This window comes from Ambystoma mexicanum, chromosome 2q, assembly GCF_040938575.1.
Source record: "Ambystoma mexicanum isolate Mex_15411 chromosome 2q, UKY_AmexF1_1, whole genome shotgun sequence".
Classification (NCBI taxonomy): domain Eukaryota; kingdom Metazoa; phylum Chordata; class Amphibia; order Caudata; family Ambystomatidae; genus Ambystoma; species Ambystoma mexicanum.
In genome coordinates this window covers 170,525,787-170,544,447 of record NC_090924.1, presented here as the reverse complement: position 1 = coordinate 170,544,447, position 18,661 = coordinate 170,525,787, and the positions used below count along the sequence as shown (strand labels likewise).

The 18,661-nt window shown below is 46.3% G+C and overlaps 1 protein-coding gene across 2 annotated transcripts in view; it reads left to right on the top strand.

Annotated features, from left to right (window-relative positions):
• The window catches only part of SNAP47 (synaptosome associated protein 47), a 472,457-nt gene that overhangs the window by 155,586 nt on the left and 298,210 nt on the right, over nt 1-18,661 (top strand). For both annotated transcript variants that reach the window (XM_069647081.1, XM_069647082.1), the window contains exon 3: nt 8,094-8,590. In XM_069647081.1, coding sequence (XP_069503182.1) covers nt 8,094-8,590 — 497 coding nt within the window. The remainder of the gene's footprint in view (nt 1-8,093; nt 8,591-18,661) is intronic.

Sequence of the window (18,661 nt, the reverse complement as noted above, 5' to 3'; positions counted from 1 at the left end):
CCTTCCATTTGTTTCACTGACGCAGCAGCTGCCGCGACAGATCGCAAACATTGTGGTAGTGCACGCGCTACAGGGTCCAGCGCAGAAGAAAAATAGCCGCATGGCCTATTTCTTCCAACTTGTTCCTGTGTCAAAACCACCAATGCACATCCTTCACTTTCACAAACAAACAGTCGAAAAATCTTCTCATAATTTGGTGTGCCCAAAACTGGAGCAGAACATAATGCAGTTTTCAATTGATCAAATGCTCTCTGACATTCCTTATCCCACTGTAGAGGCATAACCGCATACTTTCTAGTCAAATTCACCATCGGTTTCACAATTAACGCAAAATTACCGATCCATTGTCGGCAATATGAAGCCATGCCTATTATGGCTCTGACTCCTTTCTCTGTCTTTGGAATAGGCATACAAGAAATACTTTCTATGCGTTCTGGCATTAGCCTTCTCCCTTCTTTCGAAAGTAGGTAGCCCAAATAAGCCACCTCTTTTCGATTATATTGAAATTTCTTCAAACTAGCTTTATGGCCATGTGGCGCTAGGTGTGACAGTAGTAATACAGTGCTTTCTTTACAAATCTCCTCTGTGTCAGCAGCTAATAATAGATTGTCTATATATTGCAAGAGTACGCAACCCACTGGTAAGTCTAGCATGTCTAGCTGCTCTTTCAATGCTCTACTGTAAATACTCTGACTTTCCGTGTAACCTTGCGGAATCTGCGTGAATGTAAAGGATTTTCCTCCTAATGTGAACGCGAACAAATATCTGCTGTCCTTGTCCACCGGAATGCTAAAGAACGCATTTTTTAGATCAACTACACCAAAGTATTCTGCTGAAACAGGTATCATTGTCAATATTGTAGTGACATCTGGCAATAAAGGAAATTGTGGATCTACTACTTTGTTTAGCGCGCGCAAATCAATTATGAAACGGTATGGTACTTCATTGCCTCCTTTTTTATAAACTGGAAGAATCGGGCTTTTGCATGTACTGCCTGTAATTTCTTCAATTACCCCTAATTTCACCAAATCTGTAACAATACTCTTCAATCCTTTCTCACCTTCAGCCGAAATTCTGTATTGGGGAATTGGCGGTAGTGTAACACCCTCTTTCAAAATGATCTTTACTGGCTCTATTTTCAAGCATCCTACATCGTTGTCATGCATTGCCCATATACAGGTTGGCACTTTACTTAGTTCTCCTGGTAAAGTTTCAGACATGAATTCTGACACACGGGCATCTTGTGGCCAAATCGTTGGAACACCCCGTCTGCCGTGCAATGTATTACGGAACCTAATTTTTTCATCAAATTTAATCCCAACAGGTTCTCCCCACAATTTTCTGTTAAAAGGAAAGGACAATGTTCAGTGAATGGTCCTATAGTAACTGGGACTGGTTGGGACACTGGGTTTAATACTGGTGTACCTGCGAACCTTACGGAAACATTCTTTTGCCCTGACAGTGGTATATCCGAAACCAAGTGATGGTCTATTGAACACTTTTGCGCTCCAGTATCTACAAGGAAGCGGTGCTCCTCATTCCCGACTCTCATTTCTACGTAGGGTCCTCTCTGATTCACGGGACTAGACACTGGTTCCGACCCCTGTCCTGGGCTGTCCTATTGGGGAAATAACACATTGTCCGATGTGTAATCATTACTATTACTGTAATACGTGTTTGGCTGTGTATCGCAAACGTTCCCACTCTTCCCTCTATTTCCCCCACTCTGGTTTCCATACTGTTGGTTTTGCTGTCCCTGACTCTGGTTAGGGGCACTTTGGTTTTGGGCTTGGTTTTGATTACCTCCATTATTGTGGTGCTGCTGCATACTATTCTTATTTGGTCCATTTGCTCCTTGGTGCCCTCTATGCTGTCTCCTCTGACCAGACCCATTTCTATTCTGCAGATGCGGACATTGCGCTCGCCAGTGTCCTTCCTCCTTACAATACGCACACTGATTTGGTCTCACTGCTCCCCCATGCATATTCAAATTACTCCTTCCTTGTGCATTCCCTCTCCCTCTTTTATGTCCTGCTACTTGCTGCAGTAGCACCTGTATTTTCAGTAGGCATGCTTTCAAGTCTTCCCCCACCTGTTTTAACAACGATAATCCATCCACCATCGCCTTCTGCCCCGGCGATGGTAATTGCTGCCGTTTATTATGTGACCCCTGCATTCCCTTCCTATGTCTCCCGATATCCTTACCCCTGTACCCAGGTGCAGTAAACATTTTGGCATAATCATTATCTAATTCATCTTTAAGTTCAAAAAGTCCAAATACATGTCCTCTCACTTCTTCATCCCTCTCCCTACAGCGTGCTAATGCATTCAAATCCAACAATCGCTGCGGTGGTAATTTCCCAATTAACTGTTTCCATCTCTTCACCAAATATTCACCCATGCATTCCAACACTACCTGTCTTTCGTTGCTTCTTTTGGAAGTCATATATCGAAGCAAATGTTGTCGTCCCATCATTCCCGTCTATATACATCTCTGCCTGTTGCTGCAATTCCACCTTCCTTTCTTTGCTGATCGCACTGCGAGTTACCCTTGTGCATCTACTTTGTTCAGTCCCGCCTCTCGCCCCCGTGGTTTCAACTTCTACCCCGGGAGGGACGGACGGACGGTACCGAGTCTGTATCTAAGGCGGGAGGTGCGGATGGGACAATGGGAACAGGGAGTGTCTGCTGTGGGCCTGGTTGGCTAATAGGAAGTGTTACGTGCGCGGTCTGTGGCTGTGGGAGGGCTTGAGCTACAGGAGGGAGAGTTTGGGCTACGGGTGCGGTTTGGGCACTAGTTACTGACGTGTTTGGCCTCGCTTCTGATCTTGGGCCTTGTTTTGTATGGATCAATATGTTTTCTATTAATTCATCTGCTATGTGTAATTCTCGTTGTGGTTATATTTTTTCTATATTCAACTGATCACGTCTACCTGACCTCCTTAGACTCTCAGTGCACTCCTCCTCTTCCTTTTCTTCCGCTACTTCACCTTTCGATTTAAGCCTGCGCGCATGCTTCGCTCTACTTCTAAATCGGAGCATTGCTTCCCTTCTCCAGTCCTTAACGATATCAAATGCTGCAGGACACGCTTTCTTTCTTATCAACACCCTTTCCAAGTTATCTATTCTCGCTATCTCAAAACTACCATTAATCGGCCACTGATGGTCTTGTTGCTTTCTGGTTTGCCTATGCCAAGTCTCACAGAATATTATTGCACCCACTCCATACTTCACATACATCTCATATGCCGGCGCTCCCCCAGGTGGTGCAATTTGGCCATCTTCCAAAGATTGTCTACCACAGCAGAAAAACCCCGCTAGGGTGGACAATGCCCCAGGCATGTTTCAACCTTCCCCCTGGTTAATCAACCTTACCTAGGGCATTTGATTTTGCAAAGTCAACTCTCAACCAATATCAGGATTACTTTGTATCGCGGAATGACTCACCCGATAAATGAATTTGTCCTTTCGGACACAAGTCGTCTGTATACTGAAGCAACCAGTGATGTCGTGTCTGCGTTTCTTGGCTTCCGCCTAATTTCGGGACCCTCGCCTCCTTGTTCTCTAGCCAGGCACGTCGATCAGGGATCAGATGTGTGCAGATCTGCAAAGGAATCTCTCATCACTTCTACAGGGCGCCCCGAACACCTCTTGATCCCGGCTCGATTGTCCCGTCCTCGCCGTTCTTCGCCTTGACTCAATTACAATGTATGCGATGGAACAAGTGGGGGAGGGTCCCTATTCGGGCATCATCTTGAAAGGGGCTCCTAGGGGTCCCTTACGTCTATGGAAACAAGGCAAGTCACCACACACGATAGATACGCCAGACACAAGGTTGTATTCCCAAAGCTAGGGTTTATTGCAAAGCAAATAGTCTCAGTTGGCCAACTCGGTCTTGCGCCCCGCAGCGTGTATCTCTAGACCACGAGGGAGGCAAGAGAGTGAATTACGTACATCAGTTACATATATACAAAATGCATATTGTTAGGCAGAAACCTGTGCAGTTCCCTTAGGGAACACTGCAAAAGATTTAAGACTACAGGTGTTGGCAGTAAACGCACTTGGTAGCACCCAGATTTACCTGGTAGCTGTGGCTGAGCAGTCAGACTTCCCTCAAGAAGAGTTAGACAGTATGCAATGTATACACAATAGGCACTCCGATACAATAATACAAGCAAACACTGACCAGAGCTTTGGTATCAAAGTATATAATTATTTATTTAAAAACACACAGTTTGAAACACTCCAGCACTCTTGTTGTAAAATATTCTAAACATAGTTACTATTGTAATATGTACACCCCTTTTTCCTTATCAGATAAGTCACAGTAAAACACCACTTATTTTCATACAGAGGTGAGCGCTTAACTAGATGGCACTCCAATAAGTTTGTGAGAAAGGGAGGGAAAAAGACAGAATATGGAAAGGTACACCACTCTAAGGTTCAGGAACACTGTTAGCAAGGCAGAAGAGCAAAAGTCACTATTGAGCCAAAGTCCAAAGGCTGGGCCGACTCTTAGAGAGAGCAGAGCACAAATGCGCCCAAGATCACACAGTTACTCTAGGCTTAGAAAGTCTTGCAGAGAGTTCAAAAAGAGTTTAGAGAGGCTTAGGAAAGTTTAGCCAGGGTGTCCCAGGCTAACCCAGGTTCGAAAGCCGGGGGCTAAATCTACCCCGTACAGTCGGTAGCAAGGGAAGCCAGGCGGGACATGGTACCTTAAGTGGGAAGGATCCTCCAGTGGTGGCAGTTGTTCCTGGCAGTGGGTGCAATTTGCGTTGTCGTCCAGGGGAGGAGAAGATCTCGACTTGGAGGAAAGATGAAGGTCGTTGCACTACCAGGGAAGAAACCAGCCGCAGAGTTTTCCGTTTAAAGGTGGTACCTTTGTTTCGCGGTCGTGGTAAAACGTGGTATCCCGGTTGCTGGGGTGCTTGGCACAGGCAAGGCGGCCACGAGGTACGTCGGGAAGGCGAAAAGACGGTGAAACTGGTTATCCCCACCAGTCAAAGGAAGAAGACTCTACGGCGGGAGATCTCCTCTGTCGTTGGGAAAAGTGGTGAGGCGGTCCAGCAGGGCTCCACCGGTGGTGGTGTCATGGCAGGTCAGCTCAGCTTCTCCCTCGTCGGATTCTTAGGTCCTGTGGCGACTTCTGAAGTTCCAGTCCCCAAAGCCCTGCTTTTATGCAGAAAACCCCCATTCACTCAGCCTAGCTGTCACTCAAACATGCTAAGTGGTGAGTCGGCCGGCTCACCACTTGGGCCAATCAGGACGGAGTGCGACTTGAGTTGCCTAGGCAACTCAGTCCAGGGTGCCTAAATCCCCCTCCACCCCTCTTAAGTACCCCAAACAGAGTGGCACCACTTTGGAGGGCTTCTGTGGAGAAGCCCGCCAAAAAGTGGAACAAAGGGCTCGACTTGGGTTGGAGTCACAGAAGAGAACACAAACGCCATTTTAGAATCAAGTTTTGGCAAAAAATACCAACCGGAGAATTAATATTAATTAAATAAACCGGCGGCATGTTCGAGGCTACCGTAAATAATTAAATAAAGATAGTAGCCTAAAACAATGGGAAATCCCATAGGAAAATATTCGCGGTTGAATATAAAAAGTAGTATCCACTGCCACCAGCCAAAACTCGATCAGGGGGGACGGAGACGTGCCCCCTCGACTAACAGACCCTGGGGCAATTGAATTGCCCCAGCCTGTACGTCCACAATATGATGGTTTGTACTGGTTCTGTTCAGAATTTAAGACTAGTAAAGTCAATGGGTATGGAGTCTATACTGGGGGGTCACTATGACACCCCTGTGTCACTGCACTGAGGGTGCTGTGTAACACACATCACAAAAACACATGAAGCCCTATGGAGTAAAAGACCCCATAGCACATTAAACACATCTAGATTCAAAGAAACACACTCAAATCATGCCCAAGAGTAAGAGTAAAAGAGTCTCACTCTTGGCAGGAGAAAAAAATAAACCCCAAAAAATCCAGCAAAGCTGCTGGGGGACTCACTAGGTTAGGAAATTCAGCCTAAACAGAGAATTCTCCCTAACACATATCATACAATCAGCTATGACATGTTTAACACCCCCCCTTTATTGGGTTTCTTTGAACTAGGTGTGATGATGGACACTTTCGACAATTATGACACCTTCAAATATCTATTCTAGTAAAAATATGCAATTTGCAAGTGCAGAGGCATCTTTCAGTTGTTGAACAGAACACAGTTCTTCTGTTCTAGGAAACAAGCTAAATACGGGGAAGAGTCACATTCCAGACCCTGCTATCTATGAGGTGCTATTGGTGTCCTGGGAGCCGACACGCTCTAAAGGGCTCAGTAAAGGGGGGCCGTAAGAAGAGCATAATTCAAGCCTGTAGCTGCTTTATTCTAACATATTCTACCATACAACGAGACTGGCTGGCAGCTGCAAAATGATTAAATGCCCTGCAGCCCTGCTTCAAGGCTACATTCGCGATGGAGCCGGGCATTCCTTCCTGGCGCTGCTACGTTGTGTTTCAACAAACTCTTGTTATCCTCGCGGCCCTGCGGCCTTGTCCTTTCACGTGCAGACAGCAATGTTTTACAGTCGAGCAGGGTAAGTCGAAAATGTGCTGCGAAGCAATAAGAACAGAAAGCAATGAGCAATGGTTAGAAAACAAAATGGCGATCCTTGTTACATCAAAATGTTCGTTCATTGGCAAACTCGGAAACCTATATATTTGTCATATCGTGCATGAGACGGTTGGCCCACCGCCACCAAAACACGTTTGCCGTCAAATATGAGAGGTGTCCATTTTTCTAGACTGACAGAGCCCCCTGTCTTAACCAAGATTCGTTTTGCGCTCAAATCTGGGATAGCCAATGGAAGATCTGCTCTCTTGCATACACGCCAGGCGTGGGGCAATCGCGGCCCACAGCGGGTCCAGTCAATCAGGCATACCAAACATACTGGTACCAGTAGTGTTGATTGGAACCAGACAGTCCCAAACCTCTTCCTGGGCACTAGTATACATGACATGCAGGGGCCCGCGAAAGTTTCCGGTTTTCGCTGGAGGCTGCATGCCCAAATAAGGAATTCCCGGTTCTGCTCGACCTGGGGGAAGGAAGGCAAATGGCCAAAGGACAGTATAAAAGACTGACCCAGCCATTTTCGGCACTGGCCCCAGTCCTGAGCCAAACGTGGTAAACGTGACATGGTTCATTAAAAAGAAGCAAAAATACTATAAAAGTAAACTGCTGCCGCCAGTTTGTCCTAGGCATACTTGTACAATCACCCAAACAATCCTTAGAGTGTATCTAGGGCCATAAAACAAAAGGACTCCTATGCGCAGTACATAGATAAAAAGTTACCAAGGCATGGCAACATAGTCAAAGACTAAGGGAAACCAGTACTGACAGTCTGAAGGACGTGTCCGTTTCCCCATAACAGATGAGCAAAAGCCCAGAGGAGCAGAGCTGAAATTCTGTGCTCCACTGAAAAAGTCAGGTTAGGTTAGCCAAACAAAAGCAAAAAGTTTGGGGGGGGTCCATAAATGGAGGGAAAATGGCACATAAGGGAAATCTTTCCTAACAATGAGGATGAAGGTATGTTCTCTCTAATAATGAGTAGGAAATCTTCATTTAATGAGTGTAACAAGTGTTTTTGTGTAGCCTGGCGCGATTACAGTACCTGGCCCAATTGTGAAGCGTCTCGACCCCCATTTTTGTTCAGCCGAGGGCCTTGGGGCACTGTCCTAAGTAGACATTACCACACGCAGCAGTACATGCGGTAACCATCAAATCAAGCAAGGTAGTTCAATCATCAAAGCTTTTCCTTCATTCAATAATGTTTGCTTTTCCTGACATGTGGCAAGCACTGTTGTTAAAAAGCAGGCAGCATCTCTGTCTGGTATACTGCATAATGCAACCACATTTTGTAAACCACCAAAAGAGAGGCTTTGTTGCAGGGAGATGACCCCCACCGAGCCTACAGACCAGGCTTAGAAAGCAGGATATGGAATGTGTTATTCAGACCAAATCACACACAGTATTTATTTCAGTGCATGTATAGATATTTGTGTGCTGAGTCTTTTTTTTCATGTCTCTGCATTAGGATGTTAACTCAACTGGAATCTCCTGCTTGGTGGCCATTTTCTGCACAGTCTAAAAAAGCCTCTTCTGATGTGAAAGCTCAAGAAACAGCATCTTCTGCCAGTTCAACAGCTCCTGGCATTGAGGGCCTAATCCTCAAAATCCCAGTTGTCTTTACCAACAAAAAGGACTCTAATCTCCAGCAAGGAAATCTTTCTGTCTTTGTGTCTGCGCTGGAAATTAGTGACTTGCGGAATCATGTTGTGCACAGGTACGAACGAGAAGATGTGGATGACATTAAAGTAGTCACGCCATATGAAATTATTGTACGGCACAGATTTATTGGGAAACCAGACATTTATCATCGAATCCTGTCAGCCAAAATGCACGATGCCATCTCCATCTTGGAATTGCAGTACAAAAAGAAAATGGAGTTACTAGAGGGCGCACTTCTATTTACTGGTGGTAATAAATCTCCTCAAGCCGATGAGGGTACAAGTGGATCATTCTGGCATTCGGGTAAGACAAAAGGCAAACTTCTTTATTTCTGCTTAGGGCATTATCTAAGAAAGTTTCAAATATCATGAGGCAGACTCTGAATCCCCACATGCGGTGACTGAGAAAGAACAATATCAACACTTTGCAAGCAAGATTAACAAACCTTAAACCTCCATATTTTACAATTGAAAAATTAACTGTGAACTAGAACAATGCTCACTCAGGAGTATGTTCTTGTTCTGTTTGCTGTAAAGCTGTTAGATTCAGGGACAGTTGTTTGGCATCACTCCCTTTTTAGAATTTTACAGTATGCATGACATTTTTTATTTAATTACAATTCACAACATTACACTAACATCACTTATACTCTCCTTACCTGTTTATTTTAATAATTTGGCGAGTGAAATTTAATTAAGGAGTGGAACCTTCATACCATTCAAATCTCACACTTTTGACCTGTCTCTAAGGTCACTTTCTTTTAGAAATGAAGGTTATTAAGCAGAAAGATCACTGAAAATGTAGTTTCACTCAACCTTTATCGCCTTGACCAGTCAACACAGAGTCCCATTTCCTTCTACCAGCTAGGGAAAATCATGTGTGGTGTAGAGAAACAAAATAAGCCAATGGAGCCCAGGGACGTCATTTCACCAAAATGCCAAGGGTATCGCAAGGGTCATCACACGACCCTTGACCCCTCTGATGACACCACGGGAAGTGATGCATTTGGACCTGACCCCCCCAAGCGACCTTCAATCAACCACTCAATCCTCCTTGACTGCCTCCACTCCCTAGGAATTTGTGGAACCGCTCTCAAATGGATAGCATCCTTCCTCAAAAATAGGAACCAAATAACCCTACTCTCCACCTATTCCTCCCAAGCCCGACCAGTCGACACAGTAGTTCCACAAGGAGCATGCCTATCAGCCCTCCTGTTCAATCTCTACATGGCCACCCTCCCACGAATAATTCGTTCACACAACATCCTGTGCTACAACTACGCTGATGACACTCAACTAATTAAAAAAATCCTGAACTCAAAACCCAACTGCCGACCTGACCTTGCTTCCTGCCTCCTCGACATAGAGCTCTGGATCACCACAAACCACCTCTTGCTAAATCCCTCCAAAACCGAAATCATGATATGTGGCAATACCAAACTTCTTCCACACCCACTACCCTGGCCATCTGCCATGGGCAACCCACTGACTCCCTCTTATTCAGTAAAAAACCTTGGATGCACCCTAGACTCTGACCTAACAATCTCGTGCCAAATCAATAACGTCCAGCTACTACCACTTTAAAACTCTTAGTCAAATTTTTCCATACCTCTCCTTTCCCAACAGACTCTCCGCGGTCCAATCAATTGTTATATCAAGACTGGACTACGCTTAACCCACTATACCTCGAAGTCCACGCATACCAACTGACTAAACTACAAAGAGCTCAAAACGCTGCAGCCAAACTACTACTAGCGCTTGGCCCGAGAGACCACATCTCCCCAGCCGTCAAAACTCTGCACTGGCTTTCGGTTGCCCGAAGGGTGACCTTCAAAACCTTATACATTTCTCACCGAGCACTGCATAAAACCGGACCCCAATATCTTCAAGACAAACTAAAATCCTACCACCCTGCACGTACGCTAAGATCAAGCTCAGCCGGCTTCCTAGTCATACCAAAAACAAACTCAGTCAGGTTAGGCGGATCATCATTCTCAGCCTTGGCCCCCATGTTGTGGAACGCCCTCCCACCCCACATCCGACTCACTGAAGACCTCATGTCTTTCCGCAAATTACTGAAAACTTGGCTCTTCCCCTAAAACCGACCCTAACTCAAACTAACTGAAACCGGATAACAGCATCGCAATGACTTTGCCAAATGCTAGATCATAAATAGCAATGCAGCATCATGATCCAAGCGGGAAATCAAAAACTAATAACCTCTATTGGTTAGCTAAAAGGACAAACACAATAAAAACAAAAGAAAATACAAACAGAATAGAATGAATAAAGTTGATCAAAGCAGTGAAGTGGATAAAATAATTAGTCGTACGAAAGCAGTAAAGCGGTTGAAATAAAAGAAATGGTTGAAATGATTGCAATTGACGAAAGGAACAAAATGGACGAAAGGAATAAAGTGAAGAGGATGGAAAGATGAATACAGGAGACGGATGAGTGCACAGACAGGTGGCATGGAATGTATGAGTGCATGGTATAAATGGAAAGTACAGAATAGACAAATAGAGTACATCTGACGGGGGTCGTGCCTGGCACAGATGGAGAGCATGAAACGGATCGAGGGCGTGCGACAGGTGACATAGGCTGAACCGATAATGCAGGATGAATAAACTAAGTGAGTGGAGCGGATGAAGTCGGTTGAGTGAATGAAGCGCGTAGAGCGGCAGAGGGCGTGGAGCGGCAGAGGGTGTGGAGCGGCAGAGGGCGTGGAGCGGACGAGGGCGTGGAGCGGACGAGGGCATGGAGCGGACGAGGGCATGGAGCGGACGAGAGCGTGGGGCAGATGTAGGGTGTTGAGCGGATGTAAGCTATGGTGCCAGTGCGAAGCGGGTGTAGAGTGCAGAGCCGGTGTAGAGTGCGGAGCCGGTGTAGAGTGCCAAGCAAACAGGTGATGTATGTGGATGGAACGGTTGATGTATGTGGAGGGAACGGGGGATGTGTTTGGAGGGAACGGGTGAAGTGGTTGGAGCAAACGTGGGAAGTGGTTTGAAGGATCAGGTGTAGTAAGGCGAAGAAACGGGTGAAGTGGGTGGTAGAAACTGAAGATGGATCTGGAAAAACAGGTGATGAACGGGTGGAGTATGAGGAACTGATTAACTGGGTGGAACGGATGAATTGGGTGGAACGGATGAAATATGTGGACGGAAAAGGTGAAGTATGTGGATGGAACGGGTAAAGTATGTGGATGGAACGGGTGAAACATATGGATGGAACGGGTGAAATATGTGGATGTAACGGGTGAAGTGTGTGGATGGAACGGATGAAATATGGGGATGTAACGGGTGAACTGATCTAGAATAGGTGAAGTGGGTGGAACGGGTGAAATGGTAGAATGGATGAAGTAGATGGATGAACGGGTGATGTGTTTGGAACTGGTGAAGTGGGTGAACCGGTGAAATGGGTGGAACAGGTGAAGTGGATGGAACGTATGAAATAGCTGGAACCAGTTAAGTGGATGGAACGTGTGAAGATGACGTATCTGGATTGATGATGCATGGAGAAAGGATAATGTGGGTAGAACGAATGAAAGGAGCAGTGCAGGAAATGCTTGGAGTGCATAAAAGGGGTTGGAGTGCATGGAACGGAGGGGAGTGCATGGAACGGAGGGGAGTGCATGGAACGGATTGGAGTGCATGGAACGGTTTGGAGATAATGAAACGTTTGAAAGAGCATTGAAAGGGAAAGGTTTTGAGTACTTGAAATGGCCGTAATGCATGGAACAGTCGGAGTACATGGAACGGGTGGAGTACAAGGAAATATTGGAGTGGGCTCGATCTCAAGCACTTTAAGTAAACCACCATACTCCCATCTCCACGCTTTACTCTCTTCTTTACACCACCACTCAAATAGAACACAGCGATACTATGACACCATTCGGTATAGCTGTTCTCATACCATCATTGCCTCATACTCCCCATCACCCTCTAAACACTGCTGGTTACACACCCTCCAGCCTAGGCGTTCTCCTCAGGCCTAACGCAGCCACAATCGGTCTGGATAACAACCTGCCAGAACGAACACATACTCTTGATCTCTCAACATCCACACCTACCGCTAAGAAGCAGCTATCACACAAAGGCCTCACCAGCTGCACACATATCCGGTGCTCACACGCACCTTTTGTCTCTCTCTGTATTCTCTCTACTGACCTGAACTTCGGTTCCCGAGGGCGTTCAACCTTCCAGTGCGTCGAGACCATACCAATGGTACATAAGGCGCTATATAAATGCAACGTAACATAACATAACATGATGACAAACGATCTTCAGATTTTTTAGATTCCAGGTGCTCTCATTTCAGCCAGATATAGGAACCGAGGTACAGAGGGAGGCATGATTTGTCCACAATTACACATTTGGGGAATGCCATTTGCCAGATTCGATGTGGGGTCTATACGTAAAACATACATTATGCAGTATTTCTAACAGGGTAAATGAAATCTTTAACGCAGGTTAAAGCTGGTGTATGAAACATCTATAGATCAATGGACACAGAGGTAAGCGTTGCTGTTTTAAACAATCCAAAAAAGCACTGACCTAGGGAGGCGCATGCTGCTGTTTAACCAGGAGAAAAATGTTGCACCAGCAAGGCCTGAAAAGTAAATCATTGACCAGGATTTAGTATCAACAATATTCCCTGGTTATAAATGGTATGCATGATTCAGCTACCACTACGATAGAAGAAACCTATTGGACAGGTCTGCGTGTACAGAGAGGAGTGCACCTGATAATCTTTACTGGAGTATAATACCTGGGAAAGGTTCTTTCAATATACCCAAGACCCCCTCCATAGTTTTTATTATCTAAGCGTAATACTGGGTGCCAGAGGACTTTAAAAAAACACTGTTTAATGTAATATCATTGCTGCACACATATATTCATAGCACCACAAAGTTATTTAAAATTGAAAACCCCACGAGTTGCTTCTCACCCGGGGACTCACTACCAGACTTCAAGGCGCGCACTGCACACTGCCCCTTTGTCAGACCCACGGGTGCCTAATGGCGTAGCACAAACTTTGGCAGTTCCCCTGAGAGCCATGCTGTGCCCCCCCCCCTCTAAGCTCCTTAACAAAACACAGGGCATGCCACACCCCATTCTGGTCTGGACCACCACGTGTGCGCAATGTCCATGAGGATTATGCCCCTGCAGGGGCATGCACTACTTTAAGTAAAATATATTAACATGTTTTTCAATCAAAGCTTAAATCTTAACGTAACATAGGGAGAAGGGGCGGTGCCTGGTCCTCAAATATACCAGCCAACAGTGGTGGCTGCTGGTGAGGGTTTCTTCTCCCTCCCCAGAGGCATTGTTTTGAATAATGGGTTAAAATGGTGCATTACACAGCACACTCTGTGGGTAAATCTGGGTAAAAGGCCAATATGGGTTAAAGGCCAACAATTGGTTTTGTAGGGTGTAGGGTAAATCATAAAAAAAAGTACAATAGATGCAAGTCGCCAAAGTACACAGGGCATTTCCCAATGCATTATCATGCTGGGGCCTGCAATATATGCCAGTATAAAAAACATTTGTATGCTGGCTATGCCCATACATTTCCATGCTGGCTCCACCAAATAAAAGGCCACACTTACGTTCGCTTTAAGACCTTTTTCTTTAGTATCATTACTGGCACTGGCATAAAACTGGCTCTGCCAATATATGCCAGTACTCCTATGTAAGTACATAATCCTGTTGGTTTGGCCATTAAAAGTGACATATCACAATAGGAAAACCTGTCCAAACTGGTTCCAATGTAAGATAGTCTAGACCCATAAGAACACTTATCTTGCTTGATTCATCACAGATGCTTAGATAATAAAAAGTCATGCTACAGTGAAGAATATACAGGCCGCTACACCAAAACATCCGTATAGCGAGGTAACACTACTGATCATGCTTGCTTTTTTAAAGATGCAGCGTAATACATGTCATGCCACAGTAAGCAATGGCTAGACTGACTGCACCCAAATACCAGTCTAGCGAGGGAATGGCACACATAAACTTAACTTTTTGCTAAAAAATACCAGTAAAACATGCAAAAAGTCAATAAAGGATGTGGCAAAAATGCTCCAGTGATCCCCATTCTCCCAGGGCCTTACACCACATGCAACCCCTTTCACCCACCAGTCACTCACCCATACATCTCCTCTCGCACTCGCTCAAACTGGATTCACCACACTGACACACACCCAACCCCACCCAGAACATTGAAACACACTCTACCACATGTATGCTCATTCACCCACCAGTCACCATCTCACACCTTCTCTTACATGCACACATTGCATTCTCTTCACAGGCACACACCGACCCACCCAGAACATTCAAAAACACGCCATCACACACGCACTAGTCACTCACACACGCATTCTCTTACACCCACTCATTGCATTCTCTACACAGGCACACACTCATCCACTCTTTGCATTCTCTACACCGGTACGCACCCACCCACCCAGAACATTCAAAAACACATATCACATCACATCTCATTCACCTACGATTCACATACATTCATCTGACACGCACATCATACATGCAAAACACACAACATTTTACACAAAAAAAGAAAAGCCTTCTTACCTTTTTCTTGCAGATTCAGTCCGACCTTCCAGGCCACCTTGTCTCCTCTGTGCTGCTCACAAACAGGAACCAGGAAGCTGCGTGAGCTTCCTGGTTCCTGTATGTGAGCTGCAGGGAAGCCGAGGGAGAAGGGGTTAGAGCTCAACGTGGCATGTGACGTGTGCCACATGTCACAGTCGGCTCCAACCCCTACTGAGTGCCTCCCTGGCCCAGCCTTCTTCTTGATGGGTGAGGACTGGGCTGGGGACCCACCACACCTGGTGTGGCGTGTCTCCCTGTGCCGCGGGAGGTCCAGCTACACCAGGATCACCCATTCTCTTTTTTTGCCACACATTTTATTTTATTTGTGGTCGCAAGTGAGTCCCCAGGGGTTGCAACTGTAGCCCCCAGGGGTTGCAGTTGCAACCCCCAAATGACGTCCCTGATGGAGCCTAATTTGTCAGAGTATCGTGCACTACATATCCTACATCGTATGTGGCAATTTTCCCAAATATCTCATGCTTGCCGCGTGTATCCCTCACTAACACAGACAACATTCAGAAATGATTTCTTTTCACTTTAGTTACTAATTTTCTTAGTTCTGGGTCACGCATTGCTCTCTGTGTTTACTGTTACAAGACCATCACAAATGACCACTGTATTTTTGTACTAACCAAAAAACTGTGTCATTGATTGACTCATTTATTTTGTGTTCATAAAAGAACACTATAACAATCTAGTTTTCTAATTCATGTAAGAAACAAAAACTCGAAGCATACATTTTCTGAGGGACATTCTAATGCAATGCCAATATCTACAGGTTATCCACCTTTGTTTTTCTCTGGCACTTCTGGTCTCATTCACCTTTATTCTTCGATCTCCTGACCGAGGTCATGAAAAGTAGTGCCAGAAAAAAACACAGCATATAAAGCAAAACATTAGTATTGAATGTTATCTTAATGTCATAGTCACTTTTGGCATGTGTCACTCACTGAGCTGTGAACCGACTCTCGGAGGTCTACTCGTAACAGCTAAGTAAATCAGTGACATTTTGAGCTCTGCCCCATAAAAGGGTAGTTTACTAATGCTTGGCCACCCTCATCCATAGCACCCTTCTGAAAGGACAATCTAATGCCTAAAACCTCAACCATGACATAGGCATTTTACAATCGAAATGATTTGATTATGACTATTGAAATCGTTTTTAAGTTGTAAAGTATTTTGTGTATGTGGTATTTTGCAAATGCTGTATATGGTGTATACCGCATGATCAGAACTATGTTGTAATGCAACCTTGGAGTGTTTACTTGCGTCCAAGGTTCCATGTTCCGGACAGTTATTGCTGGGTTAAGACACCTGCTGGGTGCTGGGGTTTGTCAGTTCAATAAAGCTCCTTTCCTACCCCATCCGCCTCACTGCAATCATTTCACTGGCGATGAGGCATTGACAAACCCCGGCAGAAGAACCACGCTTGCAGCTCCAGTCCCCAGGAGCGGCTACAGTTCATTGCGGCATGCCCAGCAGTGTCAGAGGTCCGCCTCGGCGTCTATCTGGCGTGCGGCACCCCGGGAGGCCTGCGTAGACAGCAACCTGATTGTCTCCTGGCTCCGGTGCCGTAAGCAGTGGCCAAGGAGGATCGGATCGCCACGTCAAGGAAGAAGATAGGAGTTTCCTTCTTTTCCCGGTGCTCAACGTGCTAGTACAAGCCGGATCGGCTAGGCGTTAAAACAGAGCCAGTTCAAGAAGTCCTGGGGGCACCATCTGTGGAACTCTCCATCTCAGCCTCATAAGGATGTAGCCAAGGGGGCGGGCTGCAGGCCTCCGCTTCGAGCAACGCTGCACAGCTCTGAGTGAAGGCGTGCATCATTGTTGCTTAGCAATGCGCAGCATTGCTGTTGCCTGCCAGATGCGTCATCAGGACACAGCAATATGACCAGGAGCAGATCTGTGGACAATAAGTCGTTGAAAAAAAAAAGGGAAATCTCCCTGGCAGAGCACAAGGTTGTGCAGTGAGCAAGTCTGTAACGGAAATGTATGCACAACAGAACACAAATTGAGTGCACAGGGCGCAACAGGGCTATTGTGCGAGTGCACATGGCAATGGTGCAAAAAGCAAATTGGGCACAAGAGGACAAAGAGTGCACGAAGCAGTTCTGCAACAGGCATCCTGGTAGGGGAAGTCACCCCACCTACTAGCCAGCACGAAAGGTTTAAGTGGTGGAGCAGAGCACATTAATGATGCAGCAAAGCAATACCTGCCCACCGCCAGCGTTCCCACTTAATCCAAGGGAACCCCCTATCCTGTGGAATCTCTGGATAGACACCTGTAACACTCACCTGATTCCCACGGAGGCGCAGGTCTGGCTTCGAGTGCTGATGCTTCTTCAGTGGTGAAGCGCAGGACTCTGAAGATGGACAGGAAGGGCCCTCTACTCTGGCTTCTCCGGCTTGCAGGAATATTCCCCTGTGCGTGAAAAGGTAGTATTACCTACTGACTGAGTTATGTTCAAGCCTCCCACTCTCTTCCAACCCTCCACGATACCCTTCCACGATTCCCCGTGAAGTCTCACCTTAGGGTCAGGAAGGATGAGCTCTCCATCCTGCTTCTGATGCAGGGGCGCGTTGAAACCCAGTTACTTCACTGGATTGAGGATTGATGGGAGTTCAGGTAAGCTTGACTATTCAGGTAAGGCTCTGTAAAAGTTCTGTTGCAAGTTCAAAAGTCCAAGCTTAATTATAATGTTCATTGTCTTTTTGCAGCAAGCGCTAATGCTTATGTCTTTTTTCCCCTTAGGGGCCGGGGTTCGGAATGCCGGAGATATGGCACCGACCCGAAGTGAAACGTGCAGTTCCAGTTCCAGTAAATGGCAGGTTAATTAAGGATGAGCGCTCGGGAACTGTCTTTGCATACGCTCATTCAATGTCTTTGTCTTTTTTCCCCATAGGGGCCGGGGTCCGGAAAATGCCTGGAAGCGGCAAGACCCGAAATGAAATGGGAATGACCCAACAGGTAAGTCTTATTCCCTTCCTTCTCTCACCTCTTATTCTTGTCTTTTTCTGTAGGCTCTGGGAAGTGGCTGTGTATCCGGATGATCGCTGCTGAAGATGGAGGAACCCAGGAAAGGTGAGTGTAATGCAGCGCTGCAGCGATCGTAACGAAACGCTTTTAAAAATAATGTCTTCCCTTTCAGGATCGTCGGTGATGTCTCTGTGGTGCAGGTTTAGCTGGTAAGGTCTCTTGTCTCCCTTTGCAGGTGACCCAGGATGCTGACAGGCGTGGCTGAAGTCCAGATGCAGGAGCTGACACGGTGAGCGTCAGCTGCGAGGAGCAGAACAACGCGAAGCGTGAGTTGCTGATCGGGTGTGGTTTAAATAGCTTTGGAAGAAGTCCCAAGTGTGTATCCTTCCTCCGATCAGGTATGTATCCTTCCCCGACCACACCCGGGTGGAAAGTAGTCCCACAGGTAAAGTAGTTCCATTCAGGCCTCAAGAGGGCCTGGATGTGGCAGCATGGTCTGCATCAGGTAAGTGCACATTAAAACACTTGAACACATGTCTAGCTTTATGAGCCTGGCGCCTAAGGCGCCAGGACAGAGGTCCAACATGAGCCTGGCGCCTAAGGCGCCAGGACTGCATCCAAAGGGCCCCAGCTTGGGCCCACTGGCACTCCCCTGGGGGAAATGATGCCTGCCTCTGGGGTCGCTGGGTCGGACCTGGCTCCTTGGAGGTAGGCATCATGACAGTACCCTCCTCAAGGCCCCTCCCAAGGTTCTTCCCTCCGGGGGTTTGGGCTTGTT